Source organism: Balaenoptera ricei, chromosome 2, assembly GCF_028023285.1.
Source record: "Balaenoptera ricei isolate mBalRic1 chromosome 2, mBalRic1.hap2, whole genome shotgun sequence".
NCBI lineage: Eukaryota > Metazoa > Chordata > Mammalia > Artiodactyla > Balaenopteridae > Balaenoptera > Balaenoptera ricei.
The window spans coordinates 39,117,694-39,144,631 of NC_082640.1; the positions used below are offsets into that span (position 1 = coordinate 39,117,694).

A 26,938-nucleotide genomic window follows, 5' to 3' on the forward strand; every position below is an offset into this window, starting at 1 on the left:
TCCTTCCTTTCCTACTCCCGATCTGATTCCTAGTCAAGCTAGTCCTCTCTGCTTGTTCAAACCACTCCTGAAAGCCACCTCCTTGAGAGAGCCTTCTAGGACTCTTCTGCCGTAAGTCTTCCCAACCCTCCTTTCTGGGTTCCCCACTCCTAGGCTGCTCATTTGTCCCGTTACTCTTTAAAACAAATGCATTTTCTCTTATTATGGAAAGAATAAACAATCATTACAGAGCATTTGGAAAATATAGAGAAGGATAAGGAAGAAATCAACCACTGCATTTCTTCCACTTGGCCCAGGTTCCAGGGTTCAGTGGGTGGGTGGTCCTCCTGAAAGTGGCTGCAAGAGTTTGTGTGGGTGCACCGGGTGTATTTCTGGGGAGTGAACGCATAGCTTTTGCCAGATTCCCAAAGGGTCTGGGGTCCACGTAGCTTATCCTGGAGCCCCTACTTACTCTGCCTCCCGCATTGCATTCAGCTGGACACACATTTGCTTTTGACACTCCCCTGGGTGACTGGCCAGTTTATGTCACAGCTGTGGATCCCCAATCTGAGTCTGCCCCTGTTCTTGTCCTGTTCTGGGTTAGATGTTCATGTGTCCATTGGCACCTTCCCATGTGGTGGCCACGTGGAGAGAGTGAGGGTCTCTCCAGCCCTGGGCCAACCCTGGGACTCAGCTATTGTTGGTGTTACTCCAAAACTTCCAAACAATTCTTCCTTCTCAACATACTGTATTAATCTGGGCAATTCAGGCTGAAATCTCACTTGGTGGCATCGTGGGTGTGATGGTGGATGGCAGTGTCCATTTGCCCCTCCTCCAGGAGGGGACACCACCAAGGTCCTTAAGGAGGCCACCTCAATACGTCCTTCCTGATCACAGACTTGAGTCTGCGGACCAGCTGGGCTTTATGTGATGTGACATCCCAATCATCCAGACACTTATTAAGCACCTAAAACACCATCATCCCAGAACTGGGGTGGCAAACGTTTTCTGAAAAGGGCCAGACAGAACACATTTTAGGCTTTGTGGGCTAAATGGTTTCTGCACAACTACTTAATCCTACCGTGATAGCTCTAAATGGCCACAGACAACATGTTACCAAATGGGTGTGGTTTTGTTCCAATCAAACTTTATTTGTGGACATTAAAATTTGAATTTTATATAATTTTCATTATATGTCACAAAATATTCTTCTTCTTTTGACTTTTCCCCGCAAGTATTTAAAAAGGTTCTTAACTCTTAGTTCATGGGCCATATAAAAACAGAGGATGGGCTGGATTTGGTCCACGGGCCAGTTTACTGACCCCTGTCCTGGAGGGTCAGTGCTGTGAGAGGCCCAGGGGTCACCCAGTGCAGCCAATCTCAAGCGGTTCTATTCTGCAGAAGTGCGTGATGGGGCTAGGAGGGCCCCTGGGAAAAAGAGCCCCCATTCTCCATCACACTTCACCTCTACCTGTATATACCACCTATGATTTCATTGGAAGGAAATGCTTTGTGGCAAAAGAGCCATAGACACACAAAAGAGCGTGGGTATCACTGGTCTGGCCCATCCCCCTTGTTTCACAAATGAGGAGAGTCAAGTCTGAGAGGAGGGAGGCTTGTCCCAGGTCCCAGGTTAAGCTAAAGGTATAGAAGACCCCCAGGCCAAGCCCTTTCCACCTACCCCCGATGCAGCCCCTGAGGGGGCGGGCACTTACCCCCTGGCAGTCGTGGCTGCCCAGGGACCTCGGTTGCACCTGGGGCTGCGGTCACCTGCACGACGAGGTCCTCGCTGGTGAAGGCTGTCGGAGCGCCCAGGCCAGATGTGGACTCCTCGGGAAAGGCCCAGGGCCAGGTAGCCTCTTCAGTCCTGTTCTCGGCCTCAGAGAAGGCGGTGGCCCCTACTTCGGGGGCAGAAGTGAAGGGCTCCTCGGGCTCCAGGGCGGTAGGGGTGATGTCAAAGACGGGTTTCACCGTGAGGATCACGCTGCCTCGGGCTTCACCTTCGGTGATGTTTCGGGGCAAAGGCAGCTCCACATCAGGCCAGGTCACCGTCTGGATGGTGATGTCCTCCTCACCACCCACCCCGAAGAAATCTTCTGGGATGTCCACAAAGTCTTCACCTGGGGCCGGGGGTTAAAGACAGGCATTATTGCTCAGCCTGGGGCTGGCTTGGGGGACATGAGTAGCAGATCGTCTCCTCCTCTGCTAAGGAAGGAAAGCACCTACTGTGTGCCTGGTACCTGGCCAGGCCCATTGCAGGGGTCCTCAACGATTTGAGTATTTATTATAGGGGTGCCCACGGTTTCCAGACTGCAAGAGAATGCTGTCACCAGAGCACAAGACTGACCAATCAGCTCACTGCTTGTAAAGCCATCTTGTTCCAACATCCCTTCCTGATTAATGCCAGCCAGTTGTCTCCTTACCTATCTTGTGAGTATCTGTTGACCATCTGATGTTATAACTAGCCAACCGGACAATGTAAATCAGCTACAAAGAGAAATGGAAAAATCTTCCCAAGGATGCAGGGGCTCATGAAGTTGATGAAGGTGCCATGAGAGAACTGCCTGCCTCAGTCATGAACAAACGGCAGAAACAAGCCATTTAGTAATTAACAAAGAGAGAAACCATGAGGATGCTAGAACTTCAAACAGGGTGGTAGGAATATTGAAAGGCTAAGAGAAGTTTTGGGGGAAATCCTAATTATTTTTGCACAAGTAACCCTCTTCCTGTAAGATCAGGCTGTGGAAGTTACACATGAAATGAGCTATGCTGTTGTGCTAGCACCGGTTTTGTCATAAAATTTACTCAACTCCAAATTATTCATTGTTTTTTTTTTCCCCTTCAATAATTAGCACTTAATTGTAAGTATAACCTAGACTGTGTAAAATATAAGATAAAAACATTTTTAAAAGTTTTAGTTCAGTTTTAGTTTTAGGGCTGGGTACGCTGCAGCCTCCAGTGCTTCTACCTTAGCTCCCCTAGGAACCCGTGAAAATAGGGAGTGCTAAGACAAGGGGTTCAGGTACCCAGTGGCCCTTTGGAGGGGGTAGAAACCAGCCCCCCACTCTAAGATCTCATCCTCTGGGCCCCAATTTCGGTGGCACGATCCCCCTTCCCGCCTCCAGCCCAAGCGCACCTGTGTAGCAGATGGCGTCGTAGCGGGATGAGGGGTCGGGGTATCCCGTCTGGTTGGCGTGCAGGTAGACGGTCCTCACGCCCAAGAGGTTGCCCCCGCAGTTGGGCCGGGCCTTGGAGATGGGGTAGCGCACGCTGCGGTCGGCCAGCCAGCCGGCGCTGCACATGTCCATGCCACTCTGCCAGGCCAGGTAGAGCTGGCCCGTGGTGGCCAGCCGGGCGCCCAGCCGCCGGCACTCATTGGCTGCCTCCTGGAAGGTGAACCTCTCCGGGGATGTTGCATAAAAGACCTCGCCTGCGAAAGACACAGCCGGCAGGGTGAGGAGCTCCCTCCCACGCCTGCCCCGTGTCCCCAGGGAGATCCATGTGGTTCCTCGGGGTTTGGCCTCTAACTTCTCAAAGCCCTCGTCCCACATGTCTGTATTTCAGATCCTGCCCTCCACTTCCTATGGGCTTTTAGGTGGGGTGATGTCAGTTTCCTAAAACAGGGACCAATAAAGAAGCTGCCAAAAAGACAAAGAAGTGAGGAAAGTGCAGAGCAAATGTGAGGCCCGGGAGGAAACTCCTGCCGGAAAGCATCTTCCCCCCACACTTTGCTATGGAACTTCCTGCCACCGGGGCATCTCTCCTATGAGTCAAGCATTGCCCACTGGAACGATCCTTTTTTGTGTTTTTTTTTAAACTGATTTTTTAAAAAAAATTTATTTATTTGGCTGCGCCAGGTCTTAGTTGCGGCACGTGGGATCTTTTTTAAGGCATGTGGGATCTAGTTCCCTGACCAGGGATCGAACCCACAGCTCCTGCATTGGAGTGCAGAGTCTTAACCACTGGACCACCAGGGAAGTCGCTAGAGCAATCCTTTTTACAATTCCAAATTTTGATGGGAAAAGCAGGCATCAGACTTTGACCCTAATGGCAGTGTTTCCCAAATTGGGGTCTCTAGGCCCCGAAGTGTCCATAAGGGCAATGGTGGGGGCCTGTGGGCTCTTTTTTACTGTTTTTGAAAACCTAACAAGGTTGTGCTGCAGGGAGGGATAGGGTGGTGGGCATCGCTGCCGGGGGTTGTTCTGGTTGTCCCTGCTCAGTGGCAGCTCTGGTTGGCCCTAATCAGTGTCTTTAATTAGCCCAAAGTGGGAACACAAATATTCGTTACTTAATCTACCGGCTTGGGCCCTGGGGTGAGAATGAGGAAAGGGGTCACGGTGGTGAGGAAGCTGGGGACGTTCCCTGCCTCACAGTGGGCCAGGTTGTCAGCCCTTCTCCTGCCTGGGTGCAGCCGTGATCTTGGGGTAGGGGTGGAGGTGCAGAGTTTGCAATGCCAAAATGGGTGAATGAGTGCTGATGAGGGAAGGGGTGCCATCCACTTGCCTGGGTAACTTGCTCAGCTCTGACTGTGACCAAACTTAACTCCCTTTACAAACCAGAGAAAGACTATAGGTTCCTTCTCGCTGCCCCTGGTGCTCTCCAGAACTAGCCCATTGGGGTGGCCTGGATAGGGCTGGGGGGCTGGCAGCACAAAAGCTGAGAGAGGGTGGCTGGGAGGCCAGCTCTCCTGGGAATGACATTTCTGATAGGCTCCCCCTGGAGTGGCCTGGGTGGGAGGGGGTCCTTTGTGAGGGTGACAAGGCTGAGCTGGGCTTTAATTGTGCAGTGGAGCTTGGGACAGCGATGGGCTGGTCAAGCAGCGGGGGTCCTGGCTGGGAGGAAGAGTCGCAGGTGAGAGACCAGCTATAAATATTCTTGGGCCCAGTGATGGCCCAGTTTGCACGTACCTGGGGCCACTGAGGCCCTCTCCAAAGTGGAGAGTGAGGGGGCCAGACCCTTCCTTCCTGAACTCTTCCCTCCCCCACCCACGCTGGGCATGATGAGGCTGGGAGTGGGGGAGGGGGGAGGGGCAGGGCCCGGGAGGAAGGGGGTGTTGAGGGTGTGATGTCCTGGGTTAACGCCCTGCCCAGGAGGAGGCCCCTGTGATCCTGAGGGTCAGCAGGATGAAGGGGTTGGGGAGCCGGCTCTTGGGAGGGGTGTGGGTGGCCTCACCCTCCATCTCCTCTGCGAAGCAGTACACGTCATAGGTTTCATTGGTGTCACGGATGCCGTAGGTTCTTACGCCGGGAAACTCATCCTTGTCCCCATAGCAGCCTTCCCTTGGAGTGTGGATGGGGTACCTGCCAGGAATCCAAAATAGGGGTGTGACAATCAGGGGATGGAGGGGGCCAGTGGCCCGTGCCGTTGTATCCTCCTCCCTTGTGGGAGGAAACGGTGACTTACTGATGTGTTTGCTGAGATCTGCCTAGATCTGTGGGCTACTTGTTTCTACAGTTTTTTCCCCAGCTTTATTAAGATATATGTTTTCACCGTTACTGGTGATTAAAGGAGGATCCCTTTACTGAATATTTATTGGTACCAAACATGTTCTATCAGGAGCTTGCAAATCTTTTCTGTAAAAGGGCACATAGTAAATATTTTAGGTCTTACAGGCCATAGGATCTTCATTGTGACCTTGCCATTGTAGTGAGAATGAAGCAACCACAGACAAAATAACAGGAGTGGCTGTGTTCCCATAAAACTTTGTTTACAGAAACAAGGGGTGGGTTGGATTTGACCCATGAGCCATAGTTTGCTGACCCCTGCTCTGTACCATTCGAGTCTCACATCAACCAAATGAGGTGCTATAACGACTCTATTTTAAACTGGAAGAAACTGGGGCCCAGAGAGGTTAAGCAATTTGTTCCAGGTCACACAGCTTCCAAGTGTTAGAGTTGGGATTTGAGCCCAGCTCTTTCTGAGGCTGAGGTGTGGGCTCTTGCACTATGCTAGGCTGTTGTCTTATCTTGCTTTAAAAAAATGGCTAATGGGTTTTGTGTCCTAAGATCTTTTGCCTACCCCAAGATTACAAAGGTATTTCCCTTTGTTTTCTCCTTGTGGCTTTGTGGTTCTGGCTTTTGCATTTAGAGCTCTGATCCATCCCCAATGAATTGTCTCATCTTGCTTTTACAGGCTTGATCACACAATTGCAGTCCCTTGAAGGCAGGGCTCTGACTGTCCTGTTGTGCAACCTATTCCTCAGCAGCTGTGCTCAGGGAAAAATGCACCAAGAAGCTTAATTTACGTATGTCTTGCCTTATTAAAGACAAACTGAATGTAAAGTGGTTTACAAAAATATATAAACAACAAAGTTTTTAAAAGATGTAAGTGAAGAAATCATGGCAAAGGGAAAAATGAGTAGGAAGAATAATCATGTGTAATTTGCAGGAGAAAATGCTCATGTAGCGCAAAGTTGCTAGTGGTCACGCACTCCACCGCAGGACAGAAGACCAAGGATTTGGGACAGGTCATCGGGGCCTGACCTACAACTGGTCAAGGCATCCCTTCAGCCCCAGCTGAGGTTGGGCTCTGTGTCAGGCTGGCACCAGCTCAGTGCTGGTCAATGTTCCAGCCCATCATCCACCCTACTCCGATGGTGGCCTGGGGCTCACCTGACAGTCTGGTCTGCCAGCCAGCCGGCGTCGCACTGGTGGAAGCCGTCCTCATAGGCGGCCTGCAGCTGCTCGGGCGTGGCGATGATGGCGCTGTTCTGCAGGCAGGCCCGCTGCGCCCTGTCGAAGTCCAGGGTGTAGCGTGTGGAGATGGCTCTGTAATGGAACACGATGCCTGCAAGACACGCGACGGCAAGAGAGCAGGTCAGGCACAGCCTCCCGTCACCCAGGCCCTTGCAGAATTAGGGCAGGAGTCTAGGGGATGTAGAGACATCTGGTCGCGCCCCTAGCTGATGGGTGGCTCCTGTCTCCACATTTCCATGTGGTCCTTTTGCCTTTCCTGGAACACCTCCGGTAACAGGGAGCTCACTACCTCACAAGGCATCTTTTTGGAAACCTGTGATATTTCTGATAATCAGAAAGTTCTTTGACTTGAACTAAAATCTGCCTCCTTATAACTTTTTCTTGTCATTCCAGGACCCTATATTTGCTTTGCAGAAAGAGACACTTAGAGCTCCATGTACCCTCAGCCCAGGGGCCTCCTAGTGGGAATCCTGTTTAAGGCACAGGCAGGAGTGGACCGTCTTTGGCAGAGTCTCCCAGCAGGAAAAATCTGGTGCTGACTGAAGTCCTAGAGCCAACCAAGGACAACCATATTCCTTGGTCCATCTAGAGCAAGGGAACCAGGGAGTCCTCATCCCTTTCTTTGGCTTCTGGAACTGGAGGTGGGGGAGGGAAAAGACACCTGGGTAGAGAGTCAGGAGACTGCTCTGGCTCACTTCCAGGGAAACTTCAGGCAAGTCACTTAACCTCAGTTTGCTTGTCTGTAAAATGGGGATGATCACAAGGCAACCGAATCACAGGATTGATGGAAAGAATAGACTGTCATTTACGTGCAACTGTGGCCCTGAAGAATTTAATTCATTTAAATTCCAGGGAGAGTGATGTTACCAGCTCTGTGTTACAGGGGAAGCAACTGAAGTTAAGCAACTTGACTGAGGTGCAAACCATCAGGGGGAGGAGCCAGGATTTGAAAGCCAGACAGCCTGGCCCGAGAGAGGATGCCATTCTGGTTCTTCCTGCAGGTGAAGCAGGGCCCCTGTGGGAGGAGGCTCTCACCTTTCACCACGACCTCCAGGGTGGCCTCGCTGTCCTCGATGCCGTGTGTCACCTCGCAGCGATAGATCCCAGAGTCATTGGAGCTCAGGTTCTGGATTTCCAGGGTGGCATCGCTGGGGATGGCCGGGTAGTTGGGTAGCGTGACCCTGTCTTGGTAGGCACTGTTAACCCGCACCTGCCCTTCAGTCGCCACCAGCAGCACCAGCTCCTTCTCCTTGGAAATGCAGCTCCACTTGATTCTTGGGGTGAGGGGGGCGGTGGAGGGGGCGGTGGTCACGGGGTGCATGGGGTCGATGAAGTAGCAGGGGATGGTGAGGGAGCTCCCCAGGGGGACCCGCAGCGGGGACGGTTCAGGGATGCTGACACTCAGCGAGCTGTCAGGGTCTGTGCGGGAGACACGGGGGTGGGAGACAGACCTGTTAGTGCCCAGAGAGGACCACCCAGCCTCCTTGTCAGTGCTTCTGCAAATGACAAAGTCCCACAAGTGTGCTGGTGTCTATCCTGTGCCATATGGAATTCCCTTTCCAGAGCAGCTTTCTCAAGACCTCTGGTCTCTGTGCCTCAAGACAGGAACTATGGAGCCAGAAAGGGCTGCAGAGAAGGGCAGGGGAAGCTTCAGAGGGGAGACCACCTCTCTGTTTCTCAAACTGGGGTACCCAAAGCGATGCCAAGCCATAGGATAAACAGAACCCATCTTCCTGGAGTGACAGCTTGACTCAAAAATTGGTAAACAATTATCTGGGGATAGAAAAAATTATTATAGGGAGGAAAAAAAATCCACACAACTTTTAAAGCTAAGATATAAAAATATCAAATACTTAAGGAGGTCTGCTTCAGGCTCCATCCTGACCTTGCAGAAGGATGAATCATTCTCTTCTGCTGTTGGGGGATCGGGAGCCTAGCTGGAGAAGCATCAGAGAGGACCAGACATTTAAGTCTGCAAAGGGTCAGACTGGGGTGGGGTGGGATATGATTAGACTCCACAAAAACACATGGAGAGCATTGATAGGGAAGATGCAGCGTGTCTGCCAAACCCCGTTAGAAGTCAAAGATCTTCCTGGAATTGGAAAGAAAGAGCCTTTGAAAAAATAGCACCTTTCATGGAGATTCATACATTTATTGAACCTTTTTTCCCAGGAGAACCTAGAGGTTGAAAATAAAAATGTTTCAGGTATTTGTGGGTGGCAGATACATAGCAAGGCAGGGAAAGGGGAGCCAGGAATGTTTGGGGTGAACTGTCACCTTTTGATGTCCTGGCCGGTCATCACCAGGCCCTTCACAGAAACCTCCCTCTGATACTCAGCCCTAGCACATGACACAGTGTGGTTTTAGTGGTGGTGGCTCTCTGGGGACAGCTGGAAGTGACAGCAGCGCCTGGCTCTAAAGTTTTTAAAGCTCTCAACTAACCCTCGTGAGCTGCGTGGCCTGTGTGGGCAAACCACCCCAGGTTACAGCCAGGGGTGGATATTTGTGGGTCCCAGAGCAAGAGTGCAGATGGAGACCCATGGACCATAGGTCTAAATATTTAAAAGCTATAAATCAAGCCAACAGATTGTTCAGTAAAACATGTTCTATCTTATTTGACAGTGATACTTTTCAAAATGAAAAGCCAGATTCAAATTTAGAATTCTTGGATTCCTTAGAGTTTTGCATTGAGATGTGTTGGCCAAGCTGGAGGAGGGGAAATCAGGGCCCCTTCTCTTCCCACCACAGCTCTGCACTTTGAGGGGTCTGTGTGTACCCCAGCCCTCACATCCCAGCTCTGTCTACACTCAAACAGCCACCCCTTCCCCTCTCAGACTGGAGGCGTGGTTCCTCCATGGGAGGATGGACCCAGAGGAGCGAACCGTGCAGCCCTGGAAGTGACTTGGGTCCAGCTGGGCAGGGAATTCTGGGCGTTCTGGGTACCCAGAGGGAGCATAGATCTGAGCGGACACATCTCACTGGCCCTACAGATTCCTCATTCTTTAGGGGGCTTTGGGGCTGGAGGAGGGTAAGAGGGGCCTCTAGAGTGATGGCCCAGAGTAAGCACCAGGGCCAGCAGGCCTAGGTTCGGTTCCCCCATCCCCAGAGTCCAGTCCCCAGTGCCTGCTGGGTAGACGAGACATGAGTGGGAATGTCCTCACCTGAAACTTCTACTGAGATGGCTGCCACGATGACTCTCAGAGTCACAAACACGAAGAGTAAAGTGGTCATAGTTCACCTGGAAGAGAGGAGTTATTCGGAGGTTCAGATACAGCGAGGTTGAGGGTCATGTGTCACATGACAAGTGTGATAAACTCCTGGCCTGTGTATCTGAAATTGCATCAGGATAAGGAGGCTATACTGTATAAGCACAGGGAACTCTGTCGGTACTCTGTAATGACCTATATGGGAAAAGAATCTAAAAAAAGAGTGGATATATGTATACGTATAACTGATTCACTTTGCTGTACAGCAGAAACTAACGCAACATTGTAAATCAACTATACTCCAATAAAAGTGAAAAAAAAAAAAAAAACCGGTAAGGAAGCTGCACGTGACTCGAGAGATATCTTCTCCAAGAATCCCCTCCTCACAAAACCTTCATGGATTTCTCAGTTTAATTACTGGTATGAGGTTGGAAACCTCCTCCTACCTTTTCTAGGGAACCTCTCATCTTCTGACCAACAAAGGCTCATCCTAAAGGATCCCTGCAATGGTTGATTTTATGTCAACTTGACTGGGCTCAAATATTTGGTCAAACGTTATTCTGGGTGGGTCTATGAGGGTGTTTTGGGATGAGATTAACATTTTTTTTTAAGATTTTTTTTTTTTGATGTGGACCATTTTTTAGTCTTTACTGAATTTGTTACAATATTGCTTCTGCTTTTTAGGTTTTGGTTTTTTGGCTGTGAGGCATGTGGGATCTTAGCTCCCCAACCGGAGATTGAACCCACACCCCCTGCATTGGAAGGCGAAGTCTTAAGCACTGGACTGTGAGGGAAGTCCCAAGGATGAGATTAACTTTTAAATTGGCAGACTGAGTAGAGCAGATTGCCCGGCTAATGGGGGTGAGCCTCGCCCAATCAGTTGAAGGCCTGAGTCAAACAAAACGGCTGAACCTCCCCCGAATAAGAGATAATTTCTCCTGCCTGATGACCTTCAAACTGCCTTCAGACTCGAACTGAAACATTGGTTCTTCCTGGGTCTCAAGGCTTCAGACTCAGGCTGGAACAACACCCTGGCTCTGCTGGGTCTCTAGCTTGCCAAAAACCTCAGTAATCATGTGAGCCAATTCCTTAGAATAAATCTCTTTCTATATGTATACACACATCCAAATGGTTCTATCTCTCTGGAGAACCCTGACTAACACAATTCCCCAGGCCCAGAAAAGTGACATGAGTTACCCAACCTCCCTGATGAAATCTGGACCTGTCACCAATTTCAAATTCAGGAATCTTGTGCGTTTTAGGATGGAGTATGCTCCAAGATTTGGGGCACAATTCAGGGGCCTGGTTCAAGTCAGGGGAAGGACGCTCACCCAGAGAGCTCTGTGGGATGGACAGATTAATAATTTAGGAGAGAAATGAGAGCCCAGGATCCCTGGAGCCCTCCTGCTGGCCCAGACAATGACTTCATGTGAATTAGAGAAACAAACTTTCCTTATTGCCATCTGCTGGAAAACTGTCACGTTAAGTACACTAATCTTTGAAGGGCATCCTTGCATTACTGGGACCCTGACTCCAAGTGGACCAGTGCAGGTAGACCCCAAGAAGACCCATCTGAATTTGCAAGAGATCAACCAGAGCAGTGGTTCTCAACTTTGGCTGCACGTTGAGATCACCTGGGCTTCAGCCTGGTCCTCAGACGTTTTAAAAGCTCCCCAGAAGGTTCTAACGCGCAGCCAGGATGTGGCACCGCCGGCTAGAGGGTGTGCAGTCACACTGCCGACACCTGTGACTTGCACCCCATGACACGTGCCCGAGGATGTTTACTGAGCTGTTCTGTTGGATGGACCTGCACTGGCGCCTTCCCTGCCCTCCTCTCAGTCTGTGAGCGTTTAGTCTTGGTTTAATGAGTGTTTTCATGCTCCGCCGGAAGGAGGGAGGAAGCCTGGAACTAAAGACAAGAAGGGAGCTTTCAGAGGCTGAGAGTAATGCCCAACTGAAGCTGCGGCCAGTGTCCCTGACCTTGACTCTGTCAGCGTCTGATGGCCCAGCAGGCGTCGCTATTGGCTCAGTCACCATCAGCTGGGGCTGGATGGATGTGAGGATGAGGGCATCCCGTGGTCCCCATCTCTGGAATCTGTGCGGGAGGGGCGGGCAGGGCCCAGGACCCTGGGGACCCTCTTGGGTGACCCCAGTCTGTCGTTTGAGTGATCTTTCCACTGCTATCCTTCATTCATTCCACATACATTGGGCACCTGAGGGATGAAGGGCCATCTGTATGGGTGCTGCTGGGGGCCCAGAGATGGAGCCATGAGGCAGAAAATAAGTAGGAAGTCTGGGAAATCCCAAAGGCTTAAGAAGCAGCCCCTTGCTTCTCCTTAGGGATTTTTCTCCTTAGAGGCTGTCTTCAAAAAGAAAAATCTCTGGGGCTCCAGGTTCTGGCTCTCTCAGGTCCAGTGTGATCTGTCATGGCCAAGAAATATTCCCCCAGAGGCTAAAACGGTCAGGTGTCTCCTCCACTGTGAGGAGGGGGCTAGACTTGCGGGCCCCCCTCTTCCCAGAGCCTCAGGGAAACCGTGTCCAGACACAAGGCCGCCTGTTCTTCCCTCAGAACACCCTTCACGGGGAAGTTCTGTGTATGTTTTCAGAGTTGTGCTTCTTTCCTTACTCTCTGAACAAGCCTGACATTGTCCGGGAGGCAATGGTTCTCTGTGGGGCTTGGGCCTGCTCTGTTTTTCTCCCTGGCCTCAGCCAGGAATGAAAAGGGCAGGGAGTGGGCATGGGGGAGGCGGGGTGTGGGCAGAGAAACTAATTTTATTTCTTCTTCTTTTTTTTAAGACAAACTTTGGGATAGAAATATCGCAATAAATATGCTCTTGTATTTGCGTGTGTTTTCTGAGCTGTAAAGAAAATAGGGAGAAATTCCATTCTGTCTGGGTTCCAAGTGTCTCCAGGACTCACTGAGCCTTTATGTGAGGAGATGGACTTTGCCAGTCCTGTCAACAGGGAGGCCTTTCTCCATGGGAGGCAGAGTTAGGTGTGGTGAGGGGATTGGGTAGCTGGGACTGAGGAAGGGGGAAGGGGGCGTCTGAAATGGAGGGAAAGAGGAGCCTGGAGGGTGGGAAGTGGATGCTGGGTGAAGACTGGGGTGTGTGAGTGGAGCTTCTGTGGGATCCGTGTGTGTGAGGTTGGGTTCATCATCAAGGAATCGGCGTTTTTAGGAGAGAATTATTAGGAGGCTTGATGGGAGAATGTAAGCTTGCTAGTGCTTTGAACCTGAGCTGAGGCTGCGTGTGTGTGTGTGTGTGTGTGTGTGTGTGTGTGAGAGAGAGAGAGAGAGAGAGAGAGAGACCCATAGCTGAACACAGGAAAACACTCCACCTCCCCATCAGCTAGACTCTGTCCCATGGTTGCCAATCCCGCTGGGCCTTTGACCTTTATTCCATCAGATTATGGGATTGAATGGGCAGCTTGCCTGCTTGCCCTGAATTCCTATTCCAGCAACGTGCAGTGGAGACCCCCAGACCTGGGTCCCAGTCCTGGCTCGGCCACCTCCTGCTTTAATGAAACAGGACCCACCTCCACTGCTGTTTCAGAGACCGAGTAGGATAATGTGCCAGGCAGGCCCCGCTTCTGGAGCGCGGGGGCTGCGTCTCTGGCTTGGTACCCAGCCCAGGGTCTGGCACTCAGCAGGCATCCATCAGCGCCACTCTCCTCCCACCTCCCTGGTGTCAGGCCTGGGTGAGCCCCTCAGAACGTGGGGACTGGAGAGAGTTTAGCGGTTACAGGGAGGCTTCTTGCCCTGGGATGAGGGTTGGACTAGATGACTTTCCATAAAGAATAAAACTGCGTTTGTTTCAAAAAACAACATCACCACCCTACCAAACATTTGGAAAATAAGGAACTAGAGAAAATAAATCACCATAATCCTCAATCCTAATCCAACCATTATTCGTGTTTTGATAGTTTTCCTTCTGGTCTTTTTCCTTAGGCATCTACTTGCGTTTCATGGAGTTGTAATCTTTTTGCATCCTGTTTACTTCTTCCACATAGCACGGTGGACCAAATGACTGCTTTTGGTTCCTTCAGAACTGATGGCTTTGGGGTTTTACAATCATGACCTCACTGCCGGAAATCCTTTCTATGTGGCCGGGACAGGTGGTCTTCAGCCTCTACTCAAACAGGAAGTGCTCATTCCTTCACGGGGTGACCCACCCATGGCCGCACAGCTCCAGTTGTGCTCAGTATATTTCAAGACGGAGTCAAGGTGACCCACCCCTATTACAATTTCCACCCATGAGTTCTACCCTCAGGGACCACACTAAACAAGCCCACTCCTCTTTTAGGGGACTCATGCCAGATCCTCAGGGGTCTAATCTGCTCTCCCGTCTGCTGTTCTCCTATGGAGACATTCCTAGTTCCTTCAAATGTTCCTCATGTGGCTTCTCCTCCCTGCCTGGAGCCACAGAAGGTCAAAGCTGGGATAGACTTTAGTGAACATCAAGTCCAACTCTTCCATTTTACAGGTGAAGAGACTGAGGCCCAAGGAGGTAAGTGATTTGCTCAAGGCCACACAGTAAGCTGGAGATGGAGCCAGGACCAGCGTTCTGGTCCCGAGTTCTCAGGACTGGCTGTCTTAATGCCAGGTTCGTGAGCTCCACAAGGCGGTGACCATGTCTGCTTGTTCCTCACTGTCTGCCTGACCCCCAGCAGAGTATCCAGCGGAAAGAGAGGGCAATTAGGAAATATCTACTGAATGAATTAATGAATGAATGAACAAATGGAAGCCCAAGCACCTTAGAAGTCACCTCCTTCAACCCCAGGCCTCTGGGGGAGGAGGGTTGGGCTGGAGGCCCACATTTGTTGAGCACCCATGAGGGGCACAGCCCTTTGAGGTAGACCATTTTGCAGCCAATGAATCTCAGCTAGAGACAAATATTGCTTGCTTGTGATGCGCACAGCAGTAACGATTAATGCTAGTGCATCAGTACAGTGTGTGACTTTGGAAAGGTCATAGTCCGGCTGCAGCCCAGGGGTGTGACCCCCTCAGGGTCTTCCCTTCCCAGGGCTCCAGCGAGAGCCAGTGCTTGAAATTGGTCACGATGGGAGTATTACACCATGGAAATCAGGAAACACTACAAACAAGGGCTTTTCTTTTTTTTCTTTCCTTTTTTGAGAGTAGGCTTACCAGCACACTACTGGAAGTTACTAATACTAAATAAAGAAGGCGGCCGGCGGAAGGGTAATGAGCACTTCTCCTTTTCTAATGAAGCCTTATTCTTCCTTCATTTTGCTGTCCTGCATGAGTTCTGAAGCTGACCCTGAAACCAAGGCCAGTTTGCCAGCCTGAGGGCAGGGTGGGGTCACAGTCATCTCCATGTCATATTCCCAGGCCCAGCCTGACAGCCACATTAGTGTGGACTCAGCAAATGTTTGCTGGTTAAGTGAATGCATTCACTCCCCCTTCCCTGACCCTGCAGGGCCCCTGTGTCCTCCATGAAGCCTCATCAGGCCCTGCCCCTCAGTTCTGCTCTCCCAACTGTGACTGCCTGTACAGCCACTTTGGCACTTACTTTTCTCTGTTGTTTTACATATGTTAGCTTGGCCTCATCATGCAGACTGTGACCTCCTTAAAGTTAAAATCAAGCCTTAAGTGAAAAAAAAAAAGTCCTCCTGTGTTAATTCCCACAGTGCGGGTCAGGTGGGGAGTGGGTTGGGGGTCAGCAACAACAAAAAATGGTATTTGACACCTACTTGTTAAACGAATGGGTGGATGCTGGAATTTAGTAGACTGGCTGACCAGTAAAATTTGCCAGTACCCAAGGGGCTCTGTGTCTGTGACTTAAGTCCTGAGGAGGGATTCAAGAGGACCAAGGTCAGCCATTCCCCTAGCCACCAGCCTCCGGCACATCATTTATTTGCAGGCTAACTTCCCAGTGGTGCCTCTTCTCTTACCACTCATGGATCCATGCATACAAGTGGTGGCATATGCACTTGAGATTGGAGTTTTAAACCCAGCATAGGGGAAGTGGTAGGGATCCCACACCAAGGACACATCTGGCCAGAGTGACCCCAACTGCAGCTGCTAATTTTCCACATATTCTAAATAGACATGGTGGGGGGCGGTGTGCAAAAGGGGAGCCAGGAAACTGATTCCAGGAGAACATATGCAAGCCCTCAGTTTTCCTAACTGCAAACTGGAATCAGAATGCAAGCTTCACCCCAGGAACACTGTGAAGGTAATTTTCATGGATGCTAATACTGTTTTTATATTTCCTCCTCTTTCTCTTCTCTCCCTTTTCCGTATTCTCTCTCCATCTATATCTTTTTCTATATAGTTGATTTCCTTATTCCTATTGTGTTACTTGCTTGGTCATTACCAAAGCATAGTAAATTCTGCAAATGTTTTCCTGCTTTCTTGGCAATTCAGTGGGTCCTCTGAAAAAGACTGCTGGCAGTGGGTGGGGGGCTGTAGATCGATCTTTCAAGCCCATAGTTTTGTCTAGGATTGGCCTCAAGTAGCACTGTGCTTAGACAGAAGGGCACAATGAGGTGGGGAGGAAGGGTTTTCCTCTGAGTTGCTTATAACCTAGCGGATGGAGACAAACCTATACCCAGAGATAGCAGACATCAGTGAGTGGGCGCTGGATCCTAACCTTGACCCTGCCTCCGAGCATCAGTTTTTCCATCTTTGACACGGGGCAGAGTGGGAGAATTGTCCCTGGAGTTCTCTGAGATTCTAAATGCCAGCTCCACACAGTGCAGAAGAGAGACTCATTTGATACGGGGTCAGAGTGAGTCACATCTCACAGTCACATCACAGTCTCCCCCATGATTAAGAACCAGCTCATCTGTCACTTGCCCCTGCACCAAGATCAGCATTATCTGGGAAGGTCCGAGCCCACTTGGAAAGATGTCCCTTGTGCCCTCAATGTGCTGCGGAAGAAGTGAGGGGCAGCAGGATGCAAAGAGGGGAGCTGTGAGGCTGTGGAGGTCCTGCCTAAGTCTCAGAGGAATTAGGGGAGGCTCTAAGGGGAGGAGCAAGGCTCAAGTGGTGGAACTGGGAGAAAAAATAAAGAAATCAAGAAATGATACAGGTCCAGATGTTGTCATACCTGGTATCTCTGCTAATGTGGCCATGGGCTTATCTCCCAGCAGTGCCCTTGGCTTGGGTCTGGCCCCTGCACTTTCCCATCCTTCCTTTTGCTCACACAGTTTGTTCTTTCCAGAAGACTCTACATCTGTAGAACAGCTCTACATCTGACCTAATCATAGCCTTCTCTGAATGCAGTGCAAATACTACCTCCTGGGAACTTCCAGGTACCCTGGCCTGAAACCATCTCCTTTCTGCCCATGTTCTTGTCATTCCTTGTTGTTACCACCAATTAATTAATGAATACATCCCAGCTTGTGACTTCTTTCCCACCGCTGGTTTAAACTACCAGGCCAAGCACTTATGCGGGTGTGTGGGTGGGTGGATGGCTGGGTGGAATGGCGTGGGTGGGGGGCAGGGCTGTGTAGTGAGAAGAAGATGGCTTTGGAGTCACATAGATGCTGTTAAATTGCAGTCCTGATACTTATATGTGAACATAAAACCTTGGCCCAATTATTTAACCTCTTGAAGGATCGATTTCCTTACTTCTAAAGTGCTGATCAAATAGGATCCATCACATAGGGCTTTCGTGGGGATTAAATGAGAGACAACTGTGTGGCTCTCAGTAAATTTTGTCTCCTTTCCTAAGTCTTGTCCAACTGAACCCTCCCTCATTGAGGAGGGAGAAGAGAACAGCTGCATCGTGTACACCCATCACGGCATTCAGTCTAGTGTAGACGCACTGAGCACCCGCCGTGGTGGCCGAGGACAGGGCTCTGCACATAGTAGCTCCACAACCAACACGTGCTGACTTGATAAGAAGTTACACCCAAATACAGTTTATGCCTCGATCTAATTTAAATGATGCCCCATGCGGATGGTCTTTTGATCTTCAACGATAACAAACCATGGGACCCCCTCCCCCACCAACTTGGTTAACCTAGGCTCATTCCTGCATTTGCCCCAAGCCTGGGCACAGGATGTGGGTTCAAGTAAAATTCTGGACTGTAAGATCCTAATGCTGCTGGTGTCACCTGCAGTGACACAAGACCTGTCACTTTCAGAGCTTCTCCATGTTCACTGACTGAGGGCAGCCCTCCCCGTTCCACCCTCAGGCAACGGTGAGTATCTTACAGTCAGAATCAGCTTATACAGTGGTTTCAGGGACCCTCTGAAGACTACCTTTATGAAGGGTCTACTACGTGCCAGGAACTGTACTCTGATCATAATGGTACATAATGCCATGCTTAAAAAAACCTTTCAAAGATTGGTTTTGTTATCCTCACTTTACAGATTGTGAGATGACTGCTCAGAGAGGTTAAGCAACTTGCCAAAAGTCACACAGACAGTAAGTGGCTGAACTCGGCTTGGAACCCAGGTCTTATGGCTATAAATTCCATGTTTCTTCTCAACATTCCCAGCCCCTCTACATTCATTAGTTTTACTCATTCATTCCACTCTTCAGTCAACAAACATATTTAACTTAAGGGGAAGATAGGGGATGTTCTCATTGAATTTCAGATCCAGAGGGTTTTAGGGATTGGTAGAGGGTAAAATGAATCGCTAATTAGTTCATCAGAGGGAAATCCACATTTACTCCAGCTCTGCCCAGGACTACCGAGCACCTGGAATATGGGCAGGGCTGGGGGGATCTTGACAAAGATTAACACAGGGTCCAGTCTGGAGGAGGTGAATTCCCAAGTAAGAGTCCTGACCCACTCTTGGACCTTCCATCAGCAGGGAGGTCCCTGGCCAGAGCTCTGAGTCCTGTCTTTCCCTGCGTGCCTAGAAGTCCAATGGAGGAATGGCCCCTGCAGCCCAACATGGCGGCTCTTCCCCAAAGTCCTTCAGGCAAATTGCCTGAGGGGTCCAAAAAAGATGGCCACTGCACAAATCCAATTCCGCTCTACTGGGCTGCAGGCAGTCTGTGTTAACTTCCTTCCAGGGGTCTTCAGGGCTGGTTTTTAAAAGAGCTCCAATCAAGTCATTCTTGATGGAATGGGCCATGTCTCAGCCAGTGTCTGCAAAGGCATGAACATCACTTACTCATGAATAATTGGCCTCCTATCAGCCAACTCACCAGAAAAGTCAGTAGAGCCCCCGCTTCGGCTGGGTGTTCTGGACCTTTCTAATGTCCCACCCTGCCACGTGAGGACTCTTGCCTCCACCGGCTAGAAGAACTGGCCAACTCCTTGCAGGGAGAGGTGAGTCAAGGGAAGGAAGCCCTTACTGAATTTCAGCTTCAGACATCAGCTATTTCTGCCAACGTCAATCTGTGGCCAAACTCACTGTCCTTACCAGGGGCCAGGAGGATGCTGGTCCCACAACAAAAAGAGCACTGGCCTTGGTTTGCTGAAGGTCTATGTAGGTTTGAAGGTAAAGGCCCTCCCTGCGGAGGTGGGTGATGGGAACAATGGGAAACTGGAAGGAGTAGACCCTGGTTCAGGGCACAGAGCACATAAAAGACTTCAGAAAACATCAATTTCTCCTCTCTCTGGCCTTTCTGTCGTGATTCCCTTCACCCACCAATAAAGGTCCTTGCTAGTAATAACTGTTTGACCTGGATCTATTGTGACAAGAGATATTCTGTTCTTCATCTTCTCTCTGGGGTCCACTTTGAACCCCATGCAATTTCCTCAAATGGCCTCTTCTCAGTTTCCAGGGAGACAATATGGTTTGGGAGAAGGTGGGTACCTTAAAAATACAACCTGAATTCTCACCGTTGACTCATCACTTGCTATCTGGGTGAGCTCAGGGAAGTTTCTTGGCAGCTCTGGCCAGAATATCCATGAATGAGGCCTCTGGAAATGGCTAATTTCCAGTTAGGAGGAGAGGCAGGGAATGATGATTCCCACGACAAATTGCTCTAAACTTCTAATTTCCTTTAAATCATCAAACAGAAGTCTTTATGTCCCCTGAGTAGTCTGATCCTGTTGGGTGGGGTGGCAGGAAGAGATGGAGGAAGGGAGCTTGTATCACACTGGAATCTTGAATGAGTCAGGGATACTGAGCTCAGGTCAGGAGGGACAGCTAAAGCAAAAGGGATCTTGGCCTATATGTCATGGCAGAACAGGACGAATGTCCTTGGAATGAAGTCCAGCCCGTGCCCATGGCCTGTAAGTTCCTACATGATATGCCCTCACTCCTGCTCACACCTCATCCTACCTCTATTCCCAGCCACATTCTAGTTGTTTCTTGAACATAAAAATGTGTTTCCCTCTAAGGGCTTTTGTACCTGCTCTTCCTTCTTCCTGGTACACTTTTCTGGATCTTTCCCTAGTTGGCCACTTTTCATCATTTCAGCCTCAGTTCAAAGGTCCCTTCCCTGGCCACCCTGTTCCCTCACCCCTACCCAGTGCCTCCCTATCATGTCACCCTATTATTGTTTATTTATATCATTATCATTATTAGAAATTATTGCCATGTACTGTTTGTTTGTTTATTGTCTGTTTCCCCTCCTAGAATATACACTCCATGAGGGCAGGGACTTTTGTCTGCTTCGCTTACTACTCTACAACACTTCAGGTGCCTGGAACAGTGCCTGTCACATAGCAGGTGTTCAACAAATATTTGCTGAATAAATGAATGAATGGTGCTTCATGAATGGGCAATGTTCTTTCTGGATTAAGTTCGGAAATGGAAGGAGTGTTAAGCTTAAGACTGATCATAACTGTTGCAAGTGATTTCAAAGCATTCTTGCCTCCGCAGTCCTGGAATATGTTAGAAGCTCTAGAAGGAAGGGTAACTCCAAATGTGGCTAACAGGGTAGCCTAGAGCATGACATGGCCTCTGGAAAGATTCATCCACCCTCCTCTCCTGTTAAGAGAGGACCAGGAGTGGTCAGGATGGGCCCAGGGACCACCAAGCAGGGAGTGGTGGGTGACCCAGGAGATAGCATCCAGGGACAAAACAGAACTCAGAGTCATGCTGGCAGCCTGATGAAGGCTGCTTTTCTAAGGTGCTGGGAGTGGGCCAAGTCCAGAGCTGGGAAGGAAGGCCAGCCATGATGGAACTTCCTAGGGTGGGAAGGAAGCAGCCAAACCTGGCCCCGAAGCCTATGACTGGACCAGGGTGGGCACCAGAGGGAAGAATTCAGCTCAACACCACCAACCTTTCCCCATTATTCCCACCTCTCCCCACTCCCAGTTGCAATTTCCTTGTAAAACCAGTTTAAAGTAGAGAGTGGTACATGGCAAGATTAATGGCTCCTGATTCACTCACCCGGGGACACTGAGCTTTGCCCTGCTCTCTTTGTGGAAAAAAACCCGGTACTTGGGACATGCCCCTTCCTGTTCTCAGCCTTCCATTCCAGCCCGGGCACTTTGGAGGTTTTCTCTGCATTAATTTCAGACGTTGGGTAAATATCAGACCTGGGAGTTTGGAAAAGAGTATCCTTCAGCCCAAACTTTCCATCAGGCACAAGCACCTTTCCTGGGGCAGGAATCTTGGGCCAAGAACTGAGTTCCCTCAACTTGGCGCTGACCACCAACCTGGCAGGACAGAGTGCTCCTTCCTGAAGGAGTTTGGGAAGGGGCTAGGGGACCCAGCATGACCCCTTGGTGACCCCTCTGGGTGGAAACTGAGCCCAGGTTTCAAAAATGATCTTCAGTAAAGGTTTCTAGAAGCCGAGGGTCCTTGCCAGAAAGGGCCACCAGGCATTTGGGGTTACAGCCAAATTCCTGAACAAAGCAGAGGGCCGGGTGCCTGGGATGCAGCTGAAAGGAAACAAGGGGCAACTAGCCCAACCCCTTAAACTCTAGGGGCAGATGCATGTTCTTGGAGTTTAGTCCTGGGGTCTAGTCATTTGGAATCAAACCTCATTCTTTTGACTCTAGTTTGCATGCCCTGCTGCCAGGACTGAGAAGACTTCATAGAGAACATCCACTTAGCTCCTTTTGGGTCACGCTTCTCTTTGAGAGCCAATGCGAGCTGTGGACCCGGCTCCCAGAAGGTAATCTCTAAGCCCTTATTTAGCTGGGGGCCTTGGGCCATGCTGGATAGTCTATGCTAACAGTGTGATTTACGGTGGGGGTCTTGGGTCATGTGATATCAACTTGACCTCTGGAGGGGCTGGAGACTAAGGTCAGCCATGTGGGTGGTCAGCCATGTCTATATGACCAACCTCCAGTGAAAACCCTGGACAGCCAGGCTCAAGTGATCTTTCCTGGCTGGCAACATTCTGTGCATGCTGTAACCCATCGTTGCTGGGAGAAGTAAGCGTTGTCCACATAACGCCCTGGGCGAGCACATCTGGATGCTCATGCCCGGTCTCTCTGGGACCCTGTCCTGCATGCCTCTTACCTTTGCTGATTTTGATCTGTATTCGTCTGCTGTAATAAACCGTAACTTGTGAGCATAGCAGCTTTGCTGAGTTCTTTGAGTCCTTCTAGTGAATTACTGGACCAGGAGGAGGTCTTGGAGACCTCCTGAAACTGCACATTTCTGCTCCATCAGGTTAGTTTGTCCTGCCCAGGGTGGTTCAGTGTGGATTGAGTAGACAGTGGACAAGCCCTGTTCTTCCCACAGCCGTCCTCCAGTGACACTGCTTTCCCTTCTTGGCGCATGTGCTCTGAAGAGCTGAGCCTTCTTTTTTTGGCCCTCATGTGGAAGGAATAATTGCCTTTCATCTGGAAAAGTTCCAAGGACTTCTTGGCCCTCCTCCCTCTCTTGCTTCCTCTGTCAAACACCCACCACGTGGAAAACTCTGCAGCAGGTGATGAGGGGGATTTAAGGAAGGACCAGTGTGAATCCACCCCTGGGGCTCACTGTGGGAGATCAGACATGGGAATAAATCCTACAATACAAGAGGGGATCCTCTCTCAATGAGAGGGCTCCAGAAGCTACAATATAGAAATCAATCCTGTTGGGAGGACCTGAGAGAGCTTTGAAGAAGAGGTGGCTTTTGAGCTGAGCCTTGAAAGATGAGGACACTATGGGCATGTGGAGGTAGGGAGAGGGCATTCTAGGAGGAAGGGATCACATGAACAAAGGCATGGCGAAAGGAGTGGATCCAACTGGGATCCAATAAAGTGGATCCTTTATTTGAAGGATCAAATAAAGTTAGAAACAAAGCTGGGCCAGATTCTGAGGAACCTCCATGATTGGGCTAATGAGTTTGGCTTTATTCTGTAGGTGATGGGGGGCTCTTGGGGGTTTGGGGAATGACCCGATCTAAGGTGTGTGTCAGGAGGAAATCACAGCCCCCACTATCTCTGCTGGCTGATCCTTGCTCTGTGAAGTTCCCATGGTGATCAGGTCCACCTCCTCCATTACAGCAGGAGCACATGCTCCTAGAGCATTTGTCTGCCTCTGCAGGGAGATTTCACCCACTGGGGTGTACACTGGGCTTGCCCATCCTTGGGTCTCCCTCACCCACGAGCACCTACCATAACTACTTCCTCTAAAAATGGCTGTCTGTTGAAGGTTGAGCCCAGGCCGGGCATGGTGCGCAGCAGCAGTGTGAACAAACAAATCATGTCATTCAAGGCTCACAGTCGTCCTGGGAGGGGCACCGTTACTAGTCCCATTTTTAGAAAGGATACCGAGGCTCAGCATGGGTAAATTACTTACCGTAAATCCCACAGCCAGGGAGTGGCTGAGCCAGAATTCAAACCCAGTTTAGTCTGACTCCAAAACCAGTGCTCCTAACCAATTCTCTGCTTCCCATGCCCGTGCCAGGATGCTGAGGATGCAGCCTGTCACGGGTTTGTTCTTGTCACCCAAAGACCTTTGACAATCTGTGGCATCAGCTTAAAAGCACGATTCAAAGAACGGACATTGGTTGTGTGCCTCCTACATGGGGAGGCTTTGCATTTTGACTCGAAGCACCAAGGCACCTCGGTGCTGTAGAATAACACCCCACGAGAGGCAGAGAGCTTGCTCTCTGAGCCCCTCACAGACCTCTCTGACTCCTGACTTGTTCGAGAATAGTCGGCGAAGAGGCGCAAACATCGACATGAGATGGTGTTGCCCCCACCCCGTTCCCGTTTCCTCCCTTTCCAGCTGTCCCTGGCGTGTCCCCAGTTCTCTGCCAGCTGTTCCTGGCTGTGTGACTGTGCCCTGCAAGGCTGTCAGGATTATGGTGCCCAACAGCCTCCCGACAGGATGCCAGAGCAGCGAGCTTCATGAAAGCGCCTTCTAGGGATTCATACCATCTGCTGCCTCCCAGCTGCTCCCAGTCAGGGTTTCTTCAACGACATTGTCCTCACAAGAAAGCTACCTTTCCCTTTTTAACAAACTGATCTCCTTTTTTAAAAAGCTGTGATAAAATACACATAACATAACATTTACCATCTTAACTATTTTCAAGTTCATATATTTTACAGTTCAGTGGCATTAAGTGCATTCACATTGTTTCTTAACCATCACCACTATCCATCTTTAGAACACTTTTCATCTTGCAAAACTGAAATTCTGTACCCATTAAACAATAACTCCCATTTCCCCTCCTCTTCCCTCCCCCAGCCCCTGGCAACCAGCATTCTACTTTCCGTCTCTACGAACTGGACTACTGTTTTTCCTTTTGAGGAGGCAAATATATATCCGTAACTGGAAAAATATCTAGAGATCTTTGCATGCTATTTCTATTGGACAGGTTCCATGTTTTTCTGGACTGTTTTGTATATCCAAGGAGGCCTTCACATACTCAGGGCTCTCCCGGGTACCACCTGGCCTCCAGCATCCTGGGACGCCTTCACATACCCCAGAGAGGAGCTGCATCTTCATGGGGTTGGGCTCTAAAGCCGCACACAAGATGGAAACCAGGTATGATCAAAACTCGCCTTGAAAATCTCTTAGGAAGGTGTCATGGCGGAGGCCCCCCACATTCTCTCCTAAAGAGTTGAACACAATCATCTTTCTTCCATTACTGGGTGGGACTGTTGTTTGTTTATCTGAGCAGCAGATGAATTGCTTGTTAGGAGGGCCATGTTGGATGAGAAATACATGTCATGAAACACTAGATACAAGTGTGGTGCCTCAAAATGCTCTCACTCTGAGAGAAACGAGGGAACAGAGGCCAACTCTGGGAGCAGCAAATTTGAGCCCCGTGTCTCTGGCTCACTGGGAACACAGACCCATCAGCGGAATGCCTGCAGAATTTCTTACTAAAGCATGCTCTCTCCCAGTGACCGCCACTGCACTGTAGCTGAGCCTCCAACCCAGGAGAGCCTGATGCCAATTTCCCTTGATGGAAAAATTCACTCACAGCTGCACAATCAGCTGTACGAGGGCAAGGAACTAGGGCTCTCTGCATCACATGACGAGCAGACATCACTTTCTCCGACCTAGCTTGTGGGCTTTCCGGAAAGTCAGGGAAAACTTTTAATTTCTCCTTTTGTATTCCCTACTGTGTCCAATAGAGAGCCTGGCATGTAGAATAGTCCAATTATGGAAAACTATTTACTGACTTGGAAACATGTTCACCCTATATCATAAAGCTCAAAAAGCAAGTTGCAAAATAATATGTAGAATGCAATTCCATTCTGTTCTTACGTATACCTATTCACAGAAAAAAGACCAGAAAAATATATAGAAATTTAACTCTGGTCATTGTTGGGAGGAGAGTTTATAGTAGATTTTAATTTTTTCCATTTTGAGCATTTTTATTTCCTAAACTTTCTATGCTGTTCTTTATTATTTTTTAAAGGAAAAATGTTTCTAAAGATAAAATGAAATTTTATATCCTTTAAAAAAATCTACATTCAAGACAATCACACTAGAAAATAAGCTCCAGTCCTGCCAGGCCGTTAGGAGAACTGGAGTTTGTGGGTCAAAGCCAACGGACTCCCCAGTGACCAAGGTGACAGCCAATTAGGGTTGGTGTGGGGAGGAGTGTCTCAGGGAAGAAGGGAGGAGGGAGACAGTTCTCTATGTGTTAGAAGTCTTGGAAACCTGCTGGGAAACAGAATTTTCTTCTGTCACAGTGAGTGTTCAACAGACTCTGGGCCCAAGGTCTTTCCAGCTCATGGCTCCCTCTCCTGAAGGTGGCCCTGACTCTGAGCCAAGGAATTCCCATGAAGTTCAAGGGCATGGTGTGCAGGAATAAACAGGGCTTTACACACACCCCCTGAAGGACAGGCCCCAGACTGGGTAACAAGCCCCGGTGCTTCTCTTTCTTATGCTAGATGTCAGGGTCTGGTCTGGGAAATTCATCTTCTCTCGGGGCATAGTGCACGGAATAGCCAGGAAAACATGAACTTTATAATCAGATAGTCATGAGTGCAAGTCCTGACCCTACCACTTACCAACTTTGCCTCAGTTTCACTATCTATAAAATAGGGATAATTAGACCTACTTCATAGAGCTTCCTGCTGACTCAGCATGAAGTGTGTGTACATGGGGAGTTTGGTTCAGGTTATGGGAGGGCATTTATATCCTTTGTACTCAACTTGCCCAGTCTCTGGTTAGCTTACACGCACTGACCTATTGGAAGATATATCACTTATTTAATCTGCCTTCCCTGATAGAACTTCCTTTATATCTTACAAATGAAGCATAGATCTAAAATATAACAGCAAGTCAATAAAGGATGCTATAGGCTGAATTTTGTCTCTCCCCCCACCCCAAAAGAGATGTTGAAGCTCTAACCCCCAGTGTCTGTGAATGTGACCTTATCTGGAAATAGAATCTTTGCAGATATAATCAAGTTAAGATGAGGTCATTACAATGGTACAGTAGGCTTGCTTCAGTTTCCAGGTGTGTCGGGAGACTTGTGCTAGCTTCAAGGTGGCAGGGAACATAAGGCTCTTGTTGCATCCCTCAGGTCCCTGCTTGCTCCAAGCTTGTATGACTACCTTAAGAGCATAAGTGGGCAGGAAAGCAGCTGAGGAACTTCAGTTTGGGCAAGAGGAGGCAGTCACATGATCATCCAGCCCACTGCTACAAAACGTCAGGTTCTGAGACACCAGGAATGGGCCCGGGGATATTCATGATGAACAGCTTCGAGAGTGTTTTGAGAGCACTTGCTCTGTGCTATGTACCTTGGTTTAGCTATGTTATCTTGCTTT

General features: G+C 49.6%; 1 protein-coding gene across 1 annotated transcript in view; it reads right to left on the reverse strand.

Annotated features, from left to right (window-relative positions):
• ACAN (aggrecan) overlaps positions 1-26,938 on the reverse strand; it is a 62,080-nt gene that overhangs the window by 24,940 nt on the left and 10,202 nt on the right. The window contains exons 2-7 of the mRNA XM_059915392.1: positions 9,836-9,912; positions 7,710-8,093; positions 6,591-6,765; positions 5,152-5,279; positions 3,116-3,409; positions 1,695-2,099 (exon numbers count right to left, since the gene is read on the reverse strand). Of these exons, the coding sequence (XP_059771375.1) occupies positions 1,695-2,099; positions 3,116-3,409; positions 5,152-5,279; positions 6,591-6,765; positions 7,710-8,093; positions 9,836-9,905 (1,456 nt within the window). The 5' untranslated portion in view covers positions 9,906-9,912. The remainder of the gene's footprint in view (positions 1-1,694; positions 2,100-3,115; positions 3,410-5,151; positions 5,280-6,590; positions 6,766-7,709; positions 8,094-9,835; positions 9,913-26,938) is intronic.